Genomic DNA, 20,861 nt, shown 5'->3' with positions numbered 1-20,861 from the left:
AGACTCACCCCTGGGGAACACCGTTTGTGACTGGCCACCGACCAGATTTAACTCCCTTCACCACCACTCTCTGGGCTCGGCCTTCCAGCCTGTTCTTTACCCAGCGAAGAGCGCACCTCTCTAAGCCATGAGCCACCAGCTTCTCGAGGAGAACACTGTGGGAGACAGTGCCAAAGGCTTTACTAAAGTCCAGGTAGATAACATCCACAGCCTTTCCCTCACCCACCGGGCAGCTCACCTGGCCACAGAAGGCGATCAGGTTCGTCAAGCAGGACCTGCCTTTCAGGAACCCGTGCAGACAGGGCCTGATCGCCTGCTTGTCTAGTATGTGCTGCATGGTGGCACTCAAGATGATCTGCTCCGTAACCTTCCCCTGCACTGATGCTGATACTGACAAGTCTGTAGTTCCCCGGATCCTCCTTCCGGCCCTTCTTGCAGATGGGAGTCACATTGGCTAACCTCCAGTCAACTGGGACGTCCTCAGTTAGCCAGGACTGCTGATAAATGATGGAAAGTGGCTTGGTGAGCACTTCTGCCTGCTTCCTCAGCACCCTTGGGTGGATCCCATCCAGCCCTGTGTGTGTATCTAAGTGGTGCAGCAGATCGTTGACCATTTCCCCTTGGGTTATGGGGGCTTCATTCTGTTCCCCATCCCTGTCTTCCAGCTCAGGGGGCTGGGTACCTGGAGAACAACTGCTATTACTTATAAAGACTGAGGCAAAGAAGGCATTACGTACCTCAGTCTTTTCCTCATCCTTTGTCACTGTGTTCCCCCCCCACATCCAATAAAGGATTCTCCTTAGCTCTCCTTCTGTTGTTAACATATTTATAGAAACACGTTTTATTGTCTTTAATGACAGTAGCCAGATTAAGTTCTAGCTGGGCTTTGGCCCTTCTAATTTTCTCCCTGCATAGCCTAATGACATCCTTGTAGTCCCCCTGAGTAGCCTGCCCCTTCTTCCAAAGGCCATAAACTCTTTTTTTTCCTGGATTCCAGCCAAAGCTCTCTGTTCAGCCAGGCCGGTCTTCTTCCCCGCTGGCTTGTCTTTTGGCACAGGCCTGCTCCTGCGCCTTTACGATTTCCTTCCTGAAGAACGTCCTGGACTCCTTTGCCCTTCAGGCCTGCCTCCCAAGGGACTGCCAACCAGGCTCCTAAACAGGTTAAAGTCCGCCCTCTGGAAGTCCAAGGTGGCAGTTCTGCTGACCCCCCTCCTTACTTCTCCGAGAATCAAAAACTCTTATAATTTCATGATCACTGTGCCCAAGACAGCCTCATACCATCACATCACCCACAAGTCCTTCTCGGTTCACAAACTACAAGTCCAGTGGGGCGCCTTCCCTAGTGGACTCACTCACCAGCTGTGTCAGGAAGTCTCTTCCACACACTGCAGGAACCTCTTGGACTGTTTCCTCCTGTTTTTGTCATGCACGTGTCAAAATGTAATGACTGCATTTTTCAAACTTACCAAGTGAAGCAAGAATCTCCAGGGTCCTCATTGTGGGCTGGATATAAAACCAGAGTTTCTGCAGTGACAGAAGTCCCTGTCTCTGAAGATGTTCCAGCTGGGTTATTAGTATCATGTATTCCTTGATTAGAGTCCGCATAGCAGCAGCCAGAGCGTGATTTACCTGTCCATACTCGAAGGAAGACTTCTCCTCTATAAACCTGTAAAAAGCAAAATGGAAACTCTTTCAGGCAAGGCACCTTCTATCATTTTCAGGAATTTTATCTTCAGGACACTGTACAAGCACATGAGTAGGTTGTGCGTTGGAAAGCGCACCAGTCTTCAGCTGGAGTTTCAGGTTCCACATTTGCTCTGTGTCCCCCTATTTCCCGTCACCACATTTCCTAGCGCAGAAAGCTGTGGGAAGACTTTTCCTCTCCAGTTGCAGGGGAACTAGAATTATTTGCAAAACCACTATGTAAAAAGTGAGAGCCAGGATTTTCAAGGTAATTGTCTTTGCATAAACAGCAGGTTAGAGGACAGGAAAAGATCTCAAAAGGAAGCAACGTGCACCCAGGCATGTGGGGAAAGCACTGTTGCTAGCTTCTGACACCACATGCCATAGCGGGGATTTATCTGACCAGATTTAGATGGGTTCATGCATGTCAGTGGAGAGAGACAGATGCTTCTGAATGCGAGTCATATCATCTGGAAGGAGCCATGTAAAAAAGATTTGATGAATCACATCCTAAAAATGCTTCTTTATCTTTGCTGATCTTTTAGGGACTTTGAATCAAATGCAGACATCTACACGACAAACGTCTGCTGTTAGTGAGGTATACCTCATACTAAGACCTTTTAACAATTACCTAAGGTAGCTTAGGCAGCAGGAGCTTCTCCTGCTCAGAAGCACACAAAGGTTGTCTCAGTCCTGGATGACCAGAGGAGAGAAAAAAGCCGGAAACGTGGAGAAATTCTCCGAAGAGTGGGAAGACACAAGCCAGAATAAGTAGACATATCCTGTTTGCACTTTGCCTGAATGTACCAAGACCAAGTTTTGACAAAGCAAAGGTGAGGTGAAAAAAGTGAACTGGCAGCACAGAGGAGAAACCCAGCAAAAAGAAATGCAGTTAAACCAATTCAAAGAAATTGTCATTCTTATTTTATATCCCCATAGGTTGAAATTAAGCTTGGAAGTTAACATCTGCACAGTGATGGATTCTCTATTCTACAACCTGATGCTCAAAGGAGAATATCCTCTCCTGACAAACGTCAGCTTGGTACCTGGTGACAGCAGAGTAACTTGCTGCTACAGGAAGAATCCTGGTCACCAGCTCTTTGATGGACAAGTCCAAGTTTGGATCAACTGAAAACGCTCGGTTTTGCCTGCCTACAAGAGCCTGTGCTGTGATGTATCTTCCATCCACGCCAATCAGAACGTACAGCAAGTCCTCCACAATCACGGATTCTTGGGAGGCTAATGGCAAAGTACCTGTTTTCAAAGAGAAGACAAAAAAAGAACACAATCAGAACACGCCGTAGTACTACCTGATCGTACATTCATATAATTTCAATCTAGTACCTGAAGCTTGAAAGGAAGACATACTACCATTCAAAGAGAGCAAAGGAAGATCACACAAAGCTGAATCAAGATATAGAGAAATAAAACTGAGTTAAGGTCAACTCCAAAATCATCTACCTTGCTTTCCAGGAAAACAGAATCCTCTGCTCATTTATACTTGAAGCAAATCAAATAGACAGGGCTATATATCTGACATCTGTGGCCAAGAGAACATCACCCACAGCTTGTGGTGCTCATCCTTCCACCTAAAAGGCCTCAGTTATACTAGACCCGAGGAGCTCCAATCTTGTCAACAACTCCCCCTACCTCCCCTCCACTGAAATACTCAAATGTCAAGAAAACAGTTCAAACAGAGGCACAAAGAAATGCTAGCCCAGCAGGTGAACTGCAAACTGTACGGTCTCTGAATGGTGTGGTCAACTACAAACCAGCTGCAAAGAAGCATAAAGGACTCAACCCAAAATATAATCAAATGCATCAGAAGATCAGGGAACAGAGTGGATACAACACTAACTACACCAAAGCTTATCTCATGAAACAAGGCAACGGTCCCTCTGCATTTGTAGGACTGTATGTGAGAAGACAAACGGTTCTGAGCTTGCAAGGAACATACCCTCACAGCACATCCCAAAAGGACCCGGCAGAAATGCACTGGTGGACAAGCCATTTAAGGGCATCTCCAAGAACGAGCCTACTGTTTTCATGTCCCCTCCTCAGATGCAGCCCAAATCCAGAGCAGGAAGAAGCTACAGGTTTCCTGTAGGAGCTTCCACAGTTCTGGAGAATGGAAACACGAGTCTCTAACTCAGCCGTTCTCTTCCAAAACATGTACTTAAATTTAATGCATGAATAATAAACTAGTCCCCTGCTGCTCTGGCGAGGAGAGAGACAGCAAATCAGGGAGGTTGTTATAGCCTTACTGGAGAGGATATTGAGTTGGGTGGATTGATGAATACTGCCTTGTCAGGTATGACTACAGATTTTTCAGCTGAGAATACAGATGTGATACTCCTACAGTAGGATTTTATGGAGGCTGTGGCTCAAGAGAGAAAAAGGACTGGGAAACTCAAAATAGATTAGATCCCACGGATCAACAGTGGGGCTGGAATTCAGCACAGGAGAAATACTACGAACAAAGTAAGTTTACGGGGTTTTTTTTGAACCCTGCTCTTCCATCTGCAGATGCAAGGAACCAAGTTCTGCTTTCATCCTGAGTGTCATGAAATCTGAATGGCACTTCTGAACAAGTACAAAACATAAAAAGTTAATGCAATTTTCCCTGCATATCACATACCTATAGGTACCGTTGTGTCAGTGCTTAAACTGGTGCCAATTAAGAAATCACCAATAAGCGCAGGTCTCTCATACACCCAGGATGGAAATACTGGAATGGGATGACCAAAATTCTTCTTGTTCTGCTTATCTCGGAGGATTTTTCGTGTAAGCTCAAGAGGCTGTTGGAAAGACAGAGAGAGGGAGGGAGGGAAAAAAAGAGATCTTCAGAAGCCCAAGAAGTTTTGAACTTTAAGCAGAAATTGACTGTAAACTGATAACTTGAGAACAGAAAGCAGAATAGCTGATGTTTCAGTAGCACAGTGTAGGACTTGGTCTCCCAATACCATCTAGTCTATTGGTTTCGGTGCTGCAGAGGTGATTTTTTTTTTACACAGCTGGATGCCTTTTTATTGGAGGGTACATCAAATACGCCTTTCTGCGTGCCTTCCCACCAGCTTGGGTGCTAAGGCACATGCAGGGAAGCAGAATGGGGACATGCACAACCACTATGCAGCTTACTAGTTCGCAAAGCACACCACATGAAAGGCAGCAAACTCCTTCCAGAAGCAGTAAGCAGTAACATCTTATTCAGCGGGCACTTGCAGATAGGCTAACGAACACCTCTCAAACACCGTGCCCGTTGTGAGGCTGCATGCCAAATGCAATCCCGATAATCTACCCACAGCTAGCAGGAAAACAACAAAGTTTTTTATTCTGAATAAGAGTCAGTGAAGGAAGCGAGCTCTTGAAGACCAAAAGACTTTCCACCCCTGGCTCCGGGTCTCTGACACTAAAATAAATGGAGTGCAAAATTAATTGTCAGCTGGAGAGGCCTGCGAGATGTACAACCTACATGAACATTTAGAGCCCCACGTGCACAAAGACGGGGGGACATGCTTATGAATGCCATTTCTTAAGCTCCACAGATGTGCATGTGAAATGAGATATGCACAGGGTCCTTCCTCTCATGGGAGGACTCAGAGGAGAGAGGAACTTCGGAAGGAAGCAAACATACATGTGAGCTTTGCACCTTCAAGAATGGTGCTCTTACATGTGAGGGGTAGTTAATGCACACTGAAGCTGGCCCCGGCCATGTTTCATGTTGTCAGAGCTGCCCAGTGCTGGGTCTCAAAATCCTTCAGACAAGCATCAGCTGTAGGACCACTCCTTCAAGCAGCACCAGTTCTGGGCACGCTCGCTGCAGCCTCACCGCTGGCATAACACCATACGATGTCTTCAGGTCAGAGAGGCACCCCAAAGCAATGCCATGTTCCTATTTACACTGTGATCTGCTAGAAGGACCTCAATTTCCTCTGGTCCCCTAACAGGAACAGGACTCCTATAGGACAGTATGGAGAAGGATGAAGCATCATTGCTGCCAGCAATTCAAAGGATGACTAAACTTCACGTAAAATTGAAGACCTCAGTGTAGGACTGAGTCCTTCACATGGGTAAACAACCTGAACTCCTTCATAAATCTTAAACCCATGCAGTGAGAAAATACTCCTCTATTGAAGTAGTATATAGTACTTGTCCAACACGATCTGGATACAGACATTGGTTAAAACACCAAAACATCACGGGCACTTTCTGTATCTGGAATGGAAGATCTCCCTGTAGCACTGGCCCTACGCAACATGGCTGCATGAACAAGCTCCTGCTTAAGATAAGGGCAGCTTTCGCTACATCTTCCCAAAGAGCAGGGAGGAATGACAGCTTATTCTGGGGGTCATCAATAAGCATGTGGGGGACAAGGAGGTTATTGGGAGTCACCAACATGGATTCACCAAGAGGAAATCCTGCCTGACCAGTCTTCTTCATGCCTTCTATGATGGCATGACCGGCTGGGTGGATGAGGGGAGGAGCAGTGGCTGTTGTTTACCTTGACTTCAGCAAGGCTTTTGACGCCGTCTCCCACAACATCCTCAGAGGCAAGCTTAGGCAGTGTGGGTTGGATGAGTGGACAGTGAGGTGGGTTGAGAATTGGCTGAATGGCAGAGCCCAGAGGGTTGTGATCAGCGGAGCAGAGTCTGGTTGGAGGCCTGTAGCAAGTGGTGTGTCCCAAGGGTCAGTGCTTAGTCCAGTCTTATTCAACATCTTCATCAATGACGTGAGCAGAGGACAGAGTGCGCCCTCAGCAAATTCGCTGACGGTACAAAATAGGGAGGAGTGGCCGACACAGCAGAAGGCTGCGCTGCCATTCAGTGAGATCTGGACAGGCTGGAGAGCTGGGCAGAGAGGAACCAAATGAACTTCAACAAGGGCAAGGGTAGGGTCCTGCACCCAGGGAGGAATAACCCCAGGCACCAGTACAGGCTGGGGTTGACCTGCTGGGAAGCAGCGCTGCGGAAAAGGACCCGAGAGTCCTGGTGGACAACAAGCTCTCCATGACCAGCAGTGTGCCCTCGTGGCCAAGAAGGCCAGTGGTAGCTGGGGGGCATTAGGAAGAGCGAGGCCAGCAGGTCGAGGGAGGTTCTCCTCCCCCTCTGCTCTGCCCTGGTGAGGCCACGTCTGGAGTTCTGTGCCCAGTTCTGCGCTCCCCAGTTCAAGACAGACAGGGAACTACTGGAGAGAGTCCAGCGGAGGGCTGCGAGGATGATGAGGGGCTTGGAGCATCTCTTGTGTGAGGAAAGGCTGAGAGAGCTGGGGCTGGTTAGCCTGGAGAAGAGAAGGCTGAGAGGGGATCTGATCAGCATTTAAAAATATCTAAAGAGTGGATGTCTAAAGGAAGGGGCCAGACTCTTCTCAGTGGTTCCATCTCAATATGAGGAAAAACTTCTTCCCTCTGAGGGTGACCGAGCACTGGGACAGGCTGCCCAGAGAGGTTGTGGAGTCTCCTTCTCTGGAGAGATTCCAAACCCACCTGGACACCATCCTGTGCAACCTGCTCTGGGTGATCCTGCTTTAGCAGGGGGGTTGGACTAGATGATCTCCAGAGGTCCCTTCCAACCCCTGCCATTGTGTGATTCTGTGAATAGCTCCACAAACCATGGACCTCATCATAACAGTATCTCCAGGATCCATGCACACTTATGAGAGAGCAAACTAAGAAAGTATCTAAGTCCAAAAGCTTCTGAGGCATTGTGCTAAGCACAGGAGACCATACAAGCTAACAGAGCCAGGTAAGACCTCAACAGCACATGTGGATAGAAGACAGTTGTCTAAAATGAAGCTACTTCAGTGAGATGCACTGCACAAAAGGTACATCTTGGACATTCAGAGACATGAGGTAATTGCTGTCTCCAACTGCCAAAATGAAATCAGATCATAGACTCATAGAATGGTTTGAGGCAGAAGGGACCATTAAAGATCATCCACTCCAACTCCCCTGTTGTGGGCAGGGACATCTTTTACTAGATTAGGTTGCCCAAAGCCCCGTCCAACCTGACCTTGAACACTGCCAGGGATGGAGCATCCCATCTAAATCTACCCTCTTTCTGTTTAAAACCGTTGCCCCTTATTCCGTCACTACAGGCCCTGGTACGAAGTCTTACTCCGTCTTTCTTATAAGCCCCCTTTATATAGCGAAAAGCCACAGTAAGGTCTCCCCGCAGCCTTCTCTTCTCCAGGCTGAACAAGCCCAACTCTCTCAGCCTGTCTCCACAGCAGAGGTGCTCCAGCCCTCACATCATCTCCGTGGTCTCCCCCTGGACTCGCTCCAACAGCTCCATGTCCTTCTTGTCCTGGGGACCCTCGAGCTGGACGCAGCACTGCAGGGGGGGTCTCACCAGAGCGGAGCAGAGGGGCAGAATCCCCTCCCTCAACCTGCTGGTCACGCTGCTGGGGATGCAGCCAAGGACACAGTTGGCTTTCTGGGCTGCAAGCGCACATCGCTGGCTCATGTCCAATTTTTTTTTCACCAGCTGAACTTCACGGCGTACATAGAACAATGCCGGTTTCATCACTGCCTGACAGGGGAGGGGGATGGACTCTCTCCGTTCAGGATGTGAACTGTCCATCATCACATGCATGTACAGCCCTTCAAGATGAGATCCCCATCAGGTGTCCCAAAACACTGAACACGGAGGGTCCTTTCCTCCAGCCATCAATGGCCTGAAGCGATCTGACCACCACAGCACACTCCCCACTTGGTGGCAGATGCATCATCTACTGTCATCATCCTCACCAGGGGCAGGAGGGTGTTCCCTGGAAGGTGCTAGCTCTGCTCAGCCACTGCCACAGAAAGACCTTCACAGACTGAAGAGTAACTGCACACCTGCTGAGAAGCCAGCACAGGCAACAAACCATACAAAGCCACAGCCAGAGCGCTCAACAGCAAAGGCCTGTAGGATGCATCATGAATGTGAATGCTGCCACGCGGCCAAGAAAGGGCCAGCAGCGCCGCAGAGGGACGCACACGCCTCACCAACGCAGGCAGATCCTGTGCGCTAACAAGACATAGAGATGCCTCCACTGAGCAAAGGCGCAGGACTGACTCAACAGAGACTGCAGAAGGAGAAGACCCCAGCATGCAATTTCTGAGCATCCACAGCAGGTTGGCGTCCTCAGAGACAGCCACATTCAGAGCCTGCAGGCTCGTCCCCTGGTAGATTTTATTGGCCAGTCATCTGAAGGCAGCATAGAAACAAACCGCTGGGACAAAGGTAAGCTGCAAAATTTTAAACGGAAGCATTTGCACATATTCTCCAGTTGTTCACTCACTCCGGACCTCTGAGCATCTTTTCTTCTTCCCTTCTCATACAGAGTTGCTCCTGCACCTTCTGCAGCCAAAACACCCTTATCCTGACCCACAAACTTTATGCCATATTTGTCTCTCTCCTGTCCCATTGAGCAGGGGGAATGATAGAGTGGCTAGCCAAGGTGAACTCATCACTGTATAGTGACTCATACAAATGATTATAGGAAACCGAAGTTGGGATTTAAGTAATAATCACCCTTTCGTGCTTTCTACCTCCTGGCCTACTGATAACGAAATGCTTGCTTAACTGTTTTCTAAGCCTGTGTCTTGCAGTGATACAGTTTACTTCTATGGCAGGGCTGGGGTTTTTTCTTCCTTTTTGTCTTTGGGATCACTTTGCAGCATTTATTTCAGGAGCTCAAATAGCTAAGTAGAGGGAACGGCTGTGTCCACTGGGGGAATGACGATGTGAGGCTTTGTACCCGCATTATTTGAGAGAGCAGAACTCCTAGCAAGATGGGGACGCACCACAACGGCTGCTGAGCTCCTGAGCAAGCACTGCCACAGGCAGAAAAGGAAACTTCAGCACAGCTTAAAGCGGTTGTTTGAAATAGGAAAATGAAATTACATTAACAGTTAGAACTGTCATGGCCTAAATGTGACCCACCTTAACTGACTTAAATAGAAAAAGGCCACTTTTACTAAGAGCAGCACAAAGATTTAATATAATCTGACTAGTAAATTCTGAGAAACTTTAGATTATCTGCACAGATAGGAACATTTATAATTCCGCTAGACAGTAAAAGTTAAGAGCACAGCTATATACGAGCAGAAAGGAAAGATTTTGTGCCCAAAGCTCGGGAAGAGACAGTACCTGCTGTACACTGGAGTTGGCTGTGACGCTGCCCAGCTGCTTGCGGAGCTCCTCGAGCTCCTGTAGAGATATCTTGGAAGTAGACGAGGGAATGGAAAAATTTGTGCTGCCACTGGTTGCTGCAGTTGCTGCAAGCTCTGCCCTTTCTTTAGCATTTTGCTGCAAATACTGAAGCGTCTGTACATACACAAAAAAGAAAAGATTTTGTGAACGCTGCTCAGCGCACACTAAAGCAAAAAACATATGATCATAAGACGGCCGCGCTGAATCAGACCACAGGTCTTTCTGTCCCCATTTCCTGTGCCTTAGTGCTTTATATGAAGAGAAGCATAATTCTCAGTAGTGCTTTAATAATTAAGTAAATGCTAGAACTGGTTATCTGTAGATTTCAATGCATTTCACTGAACGCTGCCATCAGAAAGCATGCTGTACTTAAATCATTGCATTGCTGCTACTGCTGAATACTCATAACACATCCAGTTCTAAAGGAGAAACAAACCTCTTTGTCTTCTGTGAGTTTTGACAGTAGATAAACTAAGGAATCTAGATGTCTTGTGTTTTTAGACTTCAGCTCATCGTACTTCTTTAAAAAATCTTCAGGAGTTCGAGAAAACTCTGCTATTTTTACCTGTAAAACACCACATCAATAATAAATGTTTAATGTATATTATTATCACAGCATTCAAAAGAGGAGCATTGTGCAAGGATGGAGTCAAGGTGTGGACTGGTGCTGCCGCCAAAGTACTTCAGGGAATGGGTTTTGGACTGAACCTGATGGCATTGGTCTCCTACTAATAATTTTGCCAGAGGAGAGGGGGGGTCCTGGCACTTCAGGTCCTGGCACTATCAGTGTAAACGACGCATAAGACTGGAATTAGAGAAAACACGCAGTTCAGGCCACAAAGATCTGAACTTTCTGATAGAGTTAGCAATCTTCTAGCACTTGGAGCTCGACTGATGGATCACTTTTAAAAACGACAACGAAAAGCAGTATTATGGCCACAGAAGTATGCCTGGTCATGACAGCGTCAGGCTTTAAGCCCTAATACTTGGGTGATATTCAGAAAAAAAATAAAGTTGGGTATTGTTCATGTAATCGCATTTCATACAGTTACTATTTTTCATTTGGTTTATTCCTCCAGAGGACAAACCTTCTAATTAAAATTTGAAGCAACCATCACAGGCACAAAATAAGCTCCTTCTTTGAGCTTCCCCCTCCACTGCAGTTGTAACAATCCTTCTCAGGTTCTTCCACCAATCTCTCCCAGATGCAAGGATTTTACCTTTTTCCTGATAGAATCTTTTTCCTGATAGAATCCTGATAGAATACCCAAAATTAAGATTCCAGATCAGATTACCCCCTTTCTTTAACCAATGCCAACACAATTTTGCTGTTATTCTCAGAAAAACTTGGGACAGCCATTACTCCTCGCAACACGTGTCCAGCTCCACACCCACAGAAGTCAAGTTATCTCCCAGAAGAGTACAGAAAACGTAGTTCACGTCACTGGCCAAGAGAAATCACGCTGAGGAACGTTTAGCTTGAACTCCTCCTTAGAGAGGACTGTGCTCTCAGAGCCGACGGAACCTCTATCAACAATTGCAAAGGAAGCACACCGCCTCAGGAGCCCTGCCGAAATGCAACTCGGCTGCAATTAAAGTACATCGACGCCTACCTTCGCGCTGTGGGCAGAGACAGTGGTAGTAACGTAAGGCGTTCGATTCTTCTGCAGAAGATCGATGTAGACTTCGGCTCCTTCCCCGCCGTGAACACGCAGCAGGCTGAGCAACTCGTTGACATCATGGTGAATACGGAACTCGCTCATCCTCCTACCTGAGGCTACAGGTTCTGCGGGACGCAGAAACAAAGGCAGTAACTTATTATTTTACCATCTGAAATGAAAATATACCCACACAAACAACATTTCCCATCTACATTGTGAACCTACAGGGCATGCTAAAATATTTGACTGGAACAAGGAAACACATGTGAGGGGAGGAAGCAAGCAAAACAGAGACACTGGTCATTGTGCCCCATCTAACTATACTGGTACAAACCCCACCTTACACATAGGTGAGCCAGCAGAGGATTTTTCAATCTCAAAAACCACACTGGCAAAGGAAAAGTCACTGAGCTGCCATAAGAAGTGCTGGTTCATGTACCACCAGGCTGCAGACACAGCTGAAATTACCGGCTTTGGCAACCCACCCGAGCTGTTGCTTCTGAAGTTACTCAAAAGCAGATCTTCCAAGTTGAGGCGTCTTCATATTCTACTGCCCATTTTACTAACAGACAAGCAACAAGTTTTGCAAAGTTACTTCAACGATGGCCGCAGAAGTCAAAGTCCGACCGGGGCACCACGCGAGTACGGAGCTCAACGCGATGCCCCGCACAGGTGTGGAACACCAAGCGCCGGGACACACTTTTGCTTTACCACCACCACCACCGTCGCCCAGGCTGGAAGGGCTCTCTGCAAGGCTCGGCCCAGCGACCCACCCAAGCCTGAGCCAAACCAGCGCAGGGCCTTCTCCAGTCCGAGCTTAAATATCTCCAAAGATCCAGATTTGTGCCCCCCCCACCCCACTCGGGGCCCTGACCCGCACGGGGGAACACCTTTTCCTAACGCCCCGATACCGGGATCTCCTCTGCAGCACGGGAAAGCCCGGACGGCCCCGGGCCAGCGGCGGGGGAGCCCCAGCCCCAGCCCCGAGCTCCAGGCCCCCAGGCCCCAGCCCGGGGATGCCCCGGCTCGCCCGCACACGGCCCGCAGTGACCTGCTGCGGCGTTGGCGCTGCCAGGAGCGGGCCAGGAGCGGGCCCGGAGCGCGGGGCGGGGGCCGGACCGAGCCCCCGTTCCCCAGCCGCTGCCCGCCGGGGCCACCCCGCCGCCCGCAGCCCTACCTGCCCGCCCGGAAGTGCCCGCCAACGGCGCCCGGGAAGGCGGTGTCGCGCATGCGCAGTCCCCCCCCCGGCCATGCTGCCTCTGCCGCCCGGGCTGCGCCGCCGCCTGCGGGAGGGGCCGCCCCCGCCCCCGCCGCTCCCGCCGCTCCCCCCCCCAGCCGCCCCCCCAGCCGCCCTTCGCCTTCGCCCCCCGCCGCCTCCGCCTCGGCTCCCACCACCCGCTCCTCGAGGTGAGGGGTCGCCCTCCCGCGGGCCCAGGCCTCTGGGCCCGGTCTGTGTGGAGAGCAACGGCCGTGCTCCCTCAGAGTCTCTGCCAGCGCGGGCCCCGCCGCGGCCTCTCACCGTGGAGGAGAAGGGTTCGCTTGCGGAGGCAGGCCTGCGGCCCACCGCCTCTCTCCTCTCCTCTCCTCTCCTAGGATGGGGACGTTCACAGGCACCTCTACCTCCAGGGCGTCCTCACCAGCCTGGCGGAGGTGGCGGAGAGACCCAAGTAAGTGAGGCAGGGCCTGTGGGCCGCCCTGCCATCGCGACGGCTGCAGGTGTGCCTCATGGGTCACGCTTCCCGCGCCGTGTTACGTTGGCGTGCGGCAACCCTTGGTACGAACCCTGCCCGCTTGCGTTGTACGGGTGCGAGGCTGGGACGGGCGCCGTTCCTCTCGTCCGTGGACTTTAGAGGCCGTGGCGGAGAAATAAGTTAAACGGGAGAAGACGTGGATGCACTGCAAAGTAGTTTGATAAAGGAAAATGAGGTGGTGTACTTTGCAAACCTCAATGTCCTGCTGAAAAGGTCAAAAATTGGTATTTTGTGCTGCAGTTAGCTGTCAGTCTAAATACTGACTTCTTGTGCATGTTAGATGTGACGTCACTTCACTGAGCACAGATAAGGCATCTCTCATATGTCTGAAAATTGGGATTGTAGCTAAACAAGAGGATATAAGTGGCAGGTTGTTATGTACCCAGTCAAAACAGTGGGAGAACTGTATGGTACAAACAGCCCCAGTTAGGAAGGCTAAGCCTGGGGGAGAAGGTTATCAGGAGTCACCAACATGAATTCACCAAGGGGAAGTGTGCCCTCGTGGCCAAGAAGGCCAGTGGTAGCTGGGGGGCATTAGGAAGAGCGAGGCCAGCAGGTCGAGGGAGGTTCTCCTCCCCCTCTGGTCTGCCCTGGTGAGGCCACGTCTGGAGTTCCGTGCCCAGTTCTGCGCTCCCCAGTTCAAGACAGACAGGGAACTACTGGAGAGAGTCCAGCGGAGGGCTGCAAGGATGATGAGGGGCTTGGAGCATCTCTTGTGTGAGGAAAGGCTGAGAGAGCTGGGGCTGGTTAGCCTGGAGAAGAGAAGGCTGAGAGGGGATCTGATCAGCATTTAAAAATATCTAAAGAGTGGATGTCTAAAGGAAGGGGCCAGACTCTTCTCAGTGGTTCCATCTCAATATGAGGAAAAACTTCTTCCCCCTGAGGGTGACCGAGCACTGGGACAGGCTGCCCAGAGAGGTTGTGGAGTCTCCTTCTCTGGAGAGATTCCAAACCCACCTGGACACCATCCTGTGCAACCTGCTCTGGGTGATCCTGCTTTAGCAGGGGGGTTGGACTAGATGATCTCCAGAGGTCCCTTCCAACCCCTGCCATTGTGTGATTCTGTAATCTTCATCTTGCTTTAAAACTTGCTCTTGTACATAAAATTGAGGAAGTACTTTGAGGATTGCATGAAGTTGTCCTGCAGATGCCTGTTAAACAGCATTGGCACAAAGTTTTAATCCACAGCTGCGACTTTAAGGTCAAACAGCTTATTTCTCATATTGCTGCTTGGTGTTTATTCTTAATCAAGGCACCACTTCAGAGGACGATAATATATACGATGCTCAAGCCGCAATGGCAAATAAGAGTTTCCAACTGCCAGCACCATTGTAATCTTCATTCTGTTGCACCTTTCATGTAATTTAAGTCAAGCTCACCAAAAATGCCATGACTAAATAAAGTCATCTAGAGGTAATATGCAGCTTAAATTAAGGCTCTAATTTAATTTAAGGCATGGATGTCCTAATTTCCCCACAGGGTGTCTGAATTCAGTTGCCACATTTCTGGGTGCTGCCAGGTCTTTGATACGCTGGAGGGCTACGAGCACCACTACAACACGCTGCACAGGAATGTCTGTTCCTTCTGCAAGCGCTCCTTTCCATCGGGGCACCTCTTGGATATTCACATCTTGGAGTGGCACGACTCACTCTTCCAGATAATGGCTGAGAAGCAAAACATGGTGAGTCGCCATGCCCGGCCCTTCGCTCGTGGTTGGTGTGCACAGCGTGGGCTGGCATCCTTAGAGACTGGCAGTTCAGGGAGGGCATCCACGTCTCCACTGACACCGCTTGCCTTTTCCAGTTATGTTGTTTCTTGTTTGTTTTTTTTTTTTCTCCCCCCTGCCTTTCAGTACAAGTGTTTGGTAGAAGGCTGTGCGGAGAAGTTTAAGAGCAGCAAGGACAGAAAGGATCACTTGGTCACCATTCACCTTTATCCTGCTGACTTTCGGTTTGATAGACCGAAGAAAGTGAAAAGGTAACTGCAGAACCACAGTAGCACAACTGGTTTTCCCTGTAGAGGTGATGTTGTGCTGCTCTGCTGTTTCACTCCCTTCCCAGAGTAAGCAAGTTTATATCCGAAGAGGCTCAGAAGTGACTTTTTATGCTGCTTTTAAGAACAGGTAAACTCGCAAGTCTTTCTGTGGCGACGTTTTACTTTATCTTAATGTTGAAGCGTGTCTTATTTCTCCCCCTGTGTGGCTCCAGGCTCTGGTCCCTTCGTGCCACCTCAAGTGTAAACGCAAAGCCCAGCATCTCTCTGCATCACTTTGTGCATGTTTCCTGCTTTGCTCTCCAACCCTTTGCAATATTCCTGCTCCCCGAAAGCACAAGTAGAGCAGCAGAGGGAGGCTTTGTAAGTCTGACTGACAGCTTTCTCAGCTCGTCGCTTGTTTCAAGCACGGCTTTCACCGTGGTGAAATTAATACAAGGACTGATGTTTAATACCTTCCTCAGAGACCTGAGTGATGGGATGGAGAGAAAATTTCTTGCCTGGCTGGGTGGTGTGACCCTGGGAGGGTGTCGCATAAAAGGGTACGAGTCTGAAACGTGGCTGAGGGAGGCCCTCCCATTGAGTCCCCAGGTTCAGAAAGGACCCCCTTGCTTTCTAAACTCCTTCTCAGAGAGGAGTCTAGGTGAGGCTAGGTCCAGTCTTAGTCCCAGATTTGGTCAATGGTTTATTTCTAAAGGATTATATGTGTAGACACTGAGCAGAGTCAGTGTTTGCCTGTCAGAGCCCTCTCAATGACTTGCACTGGAGACAGTTTTGAAAAGTTAGAAACAGATAGGTAATTTATTGAGGCAACAGATATAACAAGTTCGGAATTGATGTTGATAAATACACTTAATGCAAAAATCAATCTTGAGTTAATAGTTCAGTGCTTTTGTTGATGGTACTTTCCCAGGGTAACATCCAACATAGTTGGAGGCGCGAGTCTTACCAAAGAGGCATCCCTTTGGGGAGGAGAGAGGCCCAGGCCCGTTGACCTGTCCGGATAGTTGGAGTTCTTGACCTTAAAATGGAGGATTCTAAATGCCAGATTTATACTTTTGACGAGGTGGGACTAAGTCAAGTATTGTGTGCGATTGGCCCTTACTAAGGCTTGTTGCATTGTTGATGGGGACGAGTAGCGGAGAACGTAGGCATTTGGTACAGAGGCACGGGGGTCTGTTTAGCTTTACTGAAGTACTGTCGGGCTGTGAGGCCTCCCCCTCACCCCGGGCGTCACTCGGTGGGTTCGAGGGGTAGACCATCAGGTGCCACAGCTGTCAAGATGAGCACCTTGCTCATCCTGTGCCTTTGTTCAGGCCCGGTGCTTACCGGTGCAGGATAAGCACGCTGCTCAATCTGCGCTCTCGCTCAAGTCGAACTTTGCTACTTTCTGCCGACTTACAGTGACCCCGTATTCGGCACCGACAAGCCCAGCGTCCCGCAGAGGGGTGCCCAAAGGGACACAGACCAGGTCTGTGGAGTCTTAAGGCTTGCTTGGGTAGCCTGGTGTGAACCCTCTAGTCCAACCCTCTGAGCCTGCTGAATGAGTTTCACTTTGTGGACTGAAGAACTTGGGGACAAAGCTGTGTGCTATAATGCAGCCACCCTGAATACGTAAATAGAAACTTGTACGAGCCTGTCACGCAGCTCTTCGGCAGCCTTTTGGCTGCTCCCAGTGGTTTGCGCGGCAAAATCTCTGTGCCTCCATGCAGTAACTCGCCCCGGTTGGACTTGACCTGTGCCACCACAAAATGCCTTTTGTTTCCTTTACTCTGGGCTTACATGGCAGCTACTGAGAAAGGAGGTAAAATTTTCTCTCTGCAGTGGCCCCAAGCACATGAGCTCTCCCACGAAGCAGGGTGTCAGCGTGCCGATGGATGTGGGTGTGGAGACGTCGGAGCAATTCCAGGCAGACCCCATGGACGTAGGGCCCAGTGAGAACATGGAGGTCCCTCGGCCTGCAGCCAGCCTCGGCCCCTCGGTGCCAGAGAAACAACTCCATAAATCCAGGTCTGTACTGTTGGTCTCCACAGGCAAAAATTTCTGGAGCTGGGACCGTATCATCCGAATTGCATTTTGCAGTGTCTAGTGCAGCACAGCTCAGGGTGTTTCTGTGTAGAAGATAAAAGAGGTAGAGTTTCCACGTATGTTTTAAAAGTCATTCTTAAAAGAGGAAAGCATGAGGAAGGACAGAATGTGCGTACACCGTAAAAGCCGTGTCAGTGAGTTTCTGTTAGCCTGCCCGCCCATGATCTCTTCCCAGGCTACTGCAGAATGGTCTGGAGATAACTCTGTCCTAAAACGCTCTAACAAATTTCGTCGCTGCTTTGTAACACTTGCCTGTCCTAGCTGACACGGGGCTGAGCTGGTGCGTTTCACTGTAGCTGTCTGTGCTCCCATGCAGCCACAGGACAAGGCACAAATAAAGCAGGTGAACATCCTACTCTGAATCTTAGGTTCTTTACGTAAAATCTTTACAAAAAGTTGAAACTGAATTGCCTAATGCTGGTGTGACTTTTTAAATCCCCTTCATGGTATGCTGTAAAACCTGTACAAGATACAAGGTAGCCATCAAAAGCCCTCTTCCCAGCACTGGCATCAGTGTCATTTTATTCATCATTTTAATCGTCTCAGCATTAAGGTTAACTGGAATAGTTCAGGCAGAACCACATTAGCAAAGGGATTCTTGTGTTTTGAGTGTGCCACATCTGTTGACACGCTAGCAGTCTGGAAGCAGCACGATGAGCCCACAACCGTGCTGGAGCACCATGCGGGAAAACCCGCGTCTGTCCTCGGCTCCCTCTGGCTTTCACTGGCTTCAGCTCTGTCTCTGTAAAACGAGGTGAGCGTTGCTGTTTCGGGACTTTCTAACGAGTTGTGGAGTCTGAAAGCACTCGCCACGCACTACAGCCACTCGGGTCTGCTTTTGTATGTCATGGTTTGCCTGACAGAATCCTGTCCCTAAGCGCCTGCCACGGTGACATTTTAAACTTCACTGCTTTGTCCAGCACAACAGCTTTTAAACCGGAAAGAAACCATCCCTTAAATTCCATGTGATGCTGCAGGTCAGAAGGAGAATTTGCTGCTGAAAGGCCGTGCTATTCCTGCTGCTCCTGCTTTCTTGCTCTTCACGATCGTGGGCTTCCTCAAAAAGACACTGCAACTGCCTGATGGCGTATTACGTTTTGTAACACCTTCCACCCGGTTGTGAAGAGAGGAGAGGCCTCCAGAGCATAAATGAGATGTGCAGAATAAACAGGAAAGCAGACCAGTATCACCCATTTTTTGAATTATACTTTGGTGATTTAGATGTCCTGCTCCTCCGATACTGTGCTCTTCCCACTCTGGGAGCTTGAAACGCTACACAAGGCGTAAAGCATCCCAGTGCTCTGGCAAGAGGGGGGCTGTTAATGTGTGTTAAAGCGTGTCTCCCTTTCCAGGATCCCATCCACAATTTGCTTCGGACAAGGTGCCACCCGAGGATTTAAAGGACCAAGGAAGAAACTCTGAAGGTCAGTGCACCAAATTTCTGCCCGATGAGAAGGCGCCGGCCACTGCTGCCCGCTAACGTTTGTGATGGCACTGAGCGGGGATGTGTGCAGATGCGTGCGAGGGTCCCTGTCCGTGTGGGGAAGGCAGAGGGGTGAAACCGGGGATTGCGCAGCAGCAGTTGGGGATACATCCGTACCCAATGTAGCTCTGCTACCGTCCCTTCGTGTGTCTGTACCACCTCCCTTCAGCAGCATTTCAGGGCCGGCCTGTCCTTCTATTTACCCTTGAGACACAACGCTCTCTTTTCTGATCCCCTCTGAAATCAAACTACAAATAAATTCATCTGCCTCTGTGCTGTGAGGTTTTTGTGTCTCATCAGTGCCAGGACTGCTCTGGGCAGCAGTGGCTTTCTACACAGACGGTCGCATCTTGCCTGAGCTTGGAAATGGCAAATGCTCTTCTGAAACTCCAGGCAGCTGCAGGGATCGCACAGGCTTGGTGAAAAACTTGCAAGGAATCACTGCCAAAAACGCAGCAGGGCTAACACTGAGCAAAATACACCGCGTGCCCTCTTCCTGCAGGAAGCTCTGCAGCCTCCTCAGCTGGTCCAGGGCAGGCTGTCACGCTTCCCTGCCCAGCCCTGCTTGCACAGGGGAGAATCAAAATCCAGAGGAAGAGTGCTGTAGATTACAACAATTAATGAAATAATAGTTTTAATTTCACTCTTCCATTTTCTCATGGTGTTTTTGAAAGCTCCCAGCAAGGACAGCCCTTGGGACCAGACACAGACGTGGGGTGGGTTGAGCTCCGCATCAGTTGCTCACAGAAAGAGTCTTGGACTGTGGTGGAACACCGTGATGTGTGGAGGTTAGAGGAAATCGGCTGCTGGAGCTGAGACTACGCAGGATTGGGTTGTTGGGTTTTTGGTTTTTTTTGCCTTTTGGGGGGAAAAAAACAGATTCAAGAAATTCCAAGACAAAATCTGCTGACTGTATGGAAGCTGAAAACAACAACAAAAAGAAAACAGGAAAAAAAAAAGCGTTGGTCTGTAATTCTGACCTCCTCCGTCTCGCTGAAGTTGGCTCCGCTCCCCAGCGTTGCTCTGAAACCCCCCCACGAAAGGTTTGCCTGGGTCAGGAAAAGCATTCTGGTGCCTTGCAGCTCCTTTCCAGGGGGAGTTAAAATAAAGTGACTTCCTGCTAGGTGAATAAATAAAAGGAATTTTTACAAAATTGCTTCGTAGAGAATTTAAATGCTGTTTTGAAACCCAGGCAAGGTCAGAGGGTGCAGAATGAACCTCCCTTTGCTCCAAATACCACCAAAATGAGGTTGAGATGGAGGTTATCTTTCCCCTGGAGGTTATTTTTCCCTACATCTTTCCCTTCTTTTTTTAGTCTCGTCCTGCCAGGAGAAAAGATTGATTGGAAATGCAGAGTTGGGCTCAGCGTGCTGCCGCCAGGTCTCGGGGACCTGTTGAACCGTGACACCTACGAAATTGTCCATAAAGGGAAAAAAAGAGGTTGCTGGAACAGCATTTATCCAAGAAGCTTAGGATCTGTAATTGCTTTTTATCCCTCCCCCCTCTCTGGGAGGAACAAAGGATAAAAAGGGCTTTGGAAAATCCTTGCAAATAGGAGCAGGGAATGACGCTTACAGGGACGTGAGAGATTTCCCTGTGAGTTTTAAAATCCTTTGCTCTTTTTTTAAAATTCAGCCAGCTTGTCCAGCGTTAATCCTTGCTGCTTGGCCCCTGGGGAGAGCTGTCTCCAGCCAGCAAAGCCCCTGGCCAGGATTGCTGGCAGGGAGCAGCCAGCCAGGGTACGGAGCCACCCGCGGAGCTGCCGTGCACACCCCCAAGTGTGCACACCCCGTACCTGTACCCCTGTGCACACCTGTACTCACACCCAATGACCACAGTCCTGTGCACACCCCACCCCGTATCCGCACAGCCCATGCCCACCCGTCGACCCTTGTGCACGCACCCCTGTGCCAACATCCCCCACAGGCACACCCCTGTGCACTGCGCCCCCCCCGCGACACCCCCACCCCTGCACACACTGCTGCCCTCCAGCCCCTCACAGGCACCC

General features: G+C 49.6%; 2 protein-coding genes across 6 annotated transcripts in view; one reads left to right on the top strand and one right to left on the bottom strand.

Annotated features, from left to right (window-relative positions):
* The window catches only part of TUBGCP2 (tubulin gamma complex component 2), a 37,133-nt gene extending 24,391 nt beyond the window's left edge, over positions 1-12,742 (bottom strand). For 2 of the 5 annotated variants that reach the window (XM_075759046.1, XM_075759043.1), the window contains exons 1-7: positions 12,717-12,742; positions 11,492-11,664; positions 10,315-10,443; positions 9,816-9,992; positions 4,322-4,481; positions 2,730-2,937; positions 1,467-1,666 (exon numbers count right to left, since the gene is read on the bottom strand). In XM_075759046.1, the coding sequence (XP_075615161.1) occupies positions 1,467-1,666; positions 2,730-2,937; positions 4,322-4,481; positions 9,816-9,992; positions 10,315-10,443; positions 11,492-11,641 (1,024 nt within the window). In that variant the 5' untranslated portion in view covers positions 11,642-11,664; positions 12,717-12,742. Of the gene's footprint in view, positions 1-1,466; positions 1,667-2,729; positions 2,938-4,321; positions 4,482-9,815; positions 9,993-10,314; positions 10,444-11,491; positions 12,384-12,429; positions 12,566-12,590; positions 12,625-12,716 lie in introns of those variants that run through there. The other 3 variants (XM_075759044.1, XM_075759045.1, XM_075759047.1) reach the window with 3 other exon arrangements.
* Positions 12,743-12,789: 47 nt separating this feature from the next.
* On the top strand, positions 12,790-19,127 carry ZNF511 (zinc finger protein 511). Its single transcript, XM_075759042.1, is given in 7 exon segments — positions 12,790-12,851; positions 12,853-12,946; positions 13,133-13,206; positions 14,770-14,971; positions 15,143-15,267; positions 17,107-17,292; positions 18,723-19,127. Coding segments are annotated over 7 exon segments (813 nt in total). The 3' UTR covers positions 18,793-19,127.
* Positions 19,128-20,861: the final 1,734 nt, after the last annotated feature.

The sequence above is a fragment of the Balearica regulorum genome, chromosome 7, assembly GCF_011004875.1.
Source record: "Balearica regulorum gibbericeps isolate bBalReg1 chromosome 7, bBalReg1.pri, whole genome shotgun sequence".
Classification (NCBI taxonomy): Eukaryota; Metazoa; Chordata; class Aves; order Gruiformes; family Gruidae; genus Balearica; species Balearica regulorum.
The sequence above is the reverse complement of the archived record's forward strand: the minus strand, read 5'-3'. Positions and strand labels throughout refer to the sequence as shown.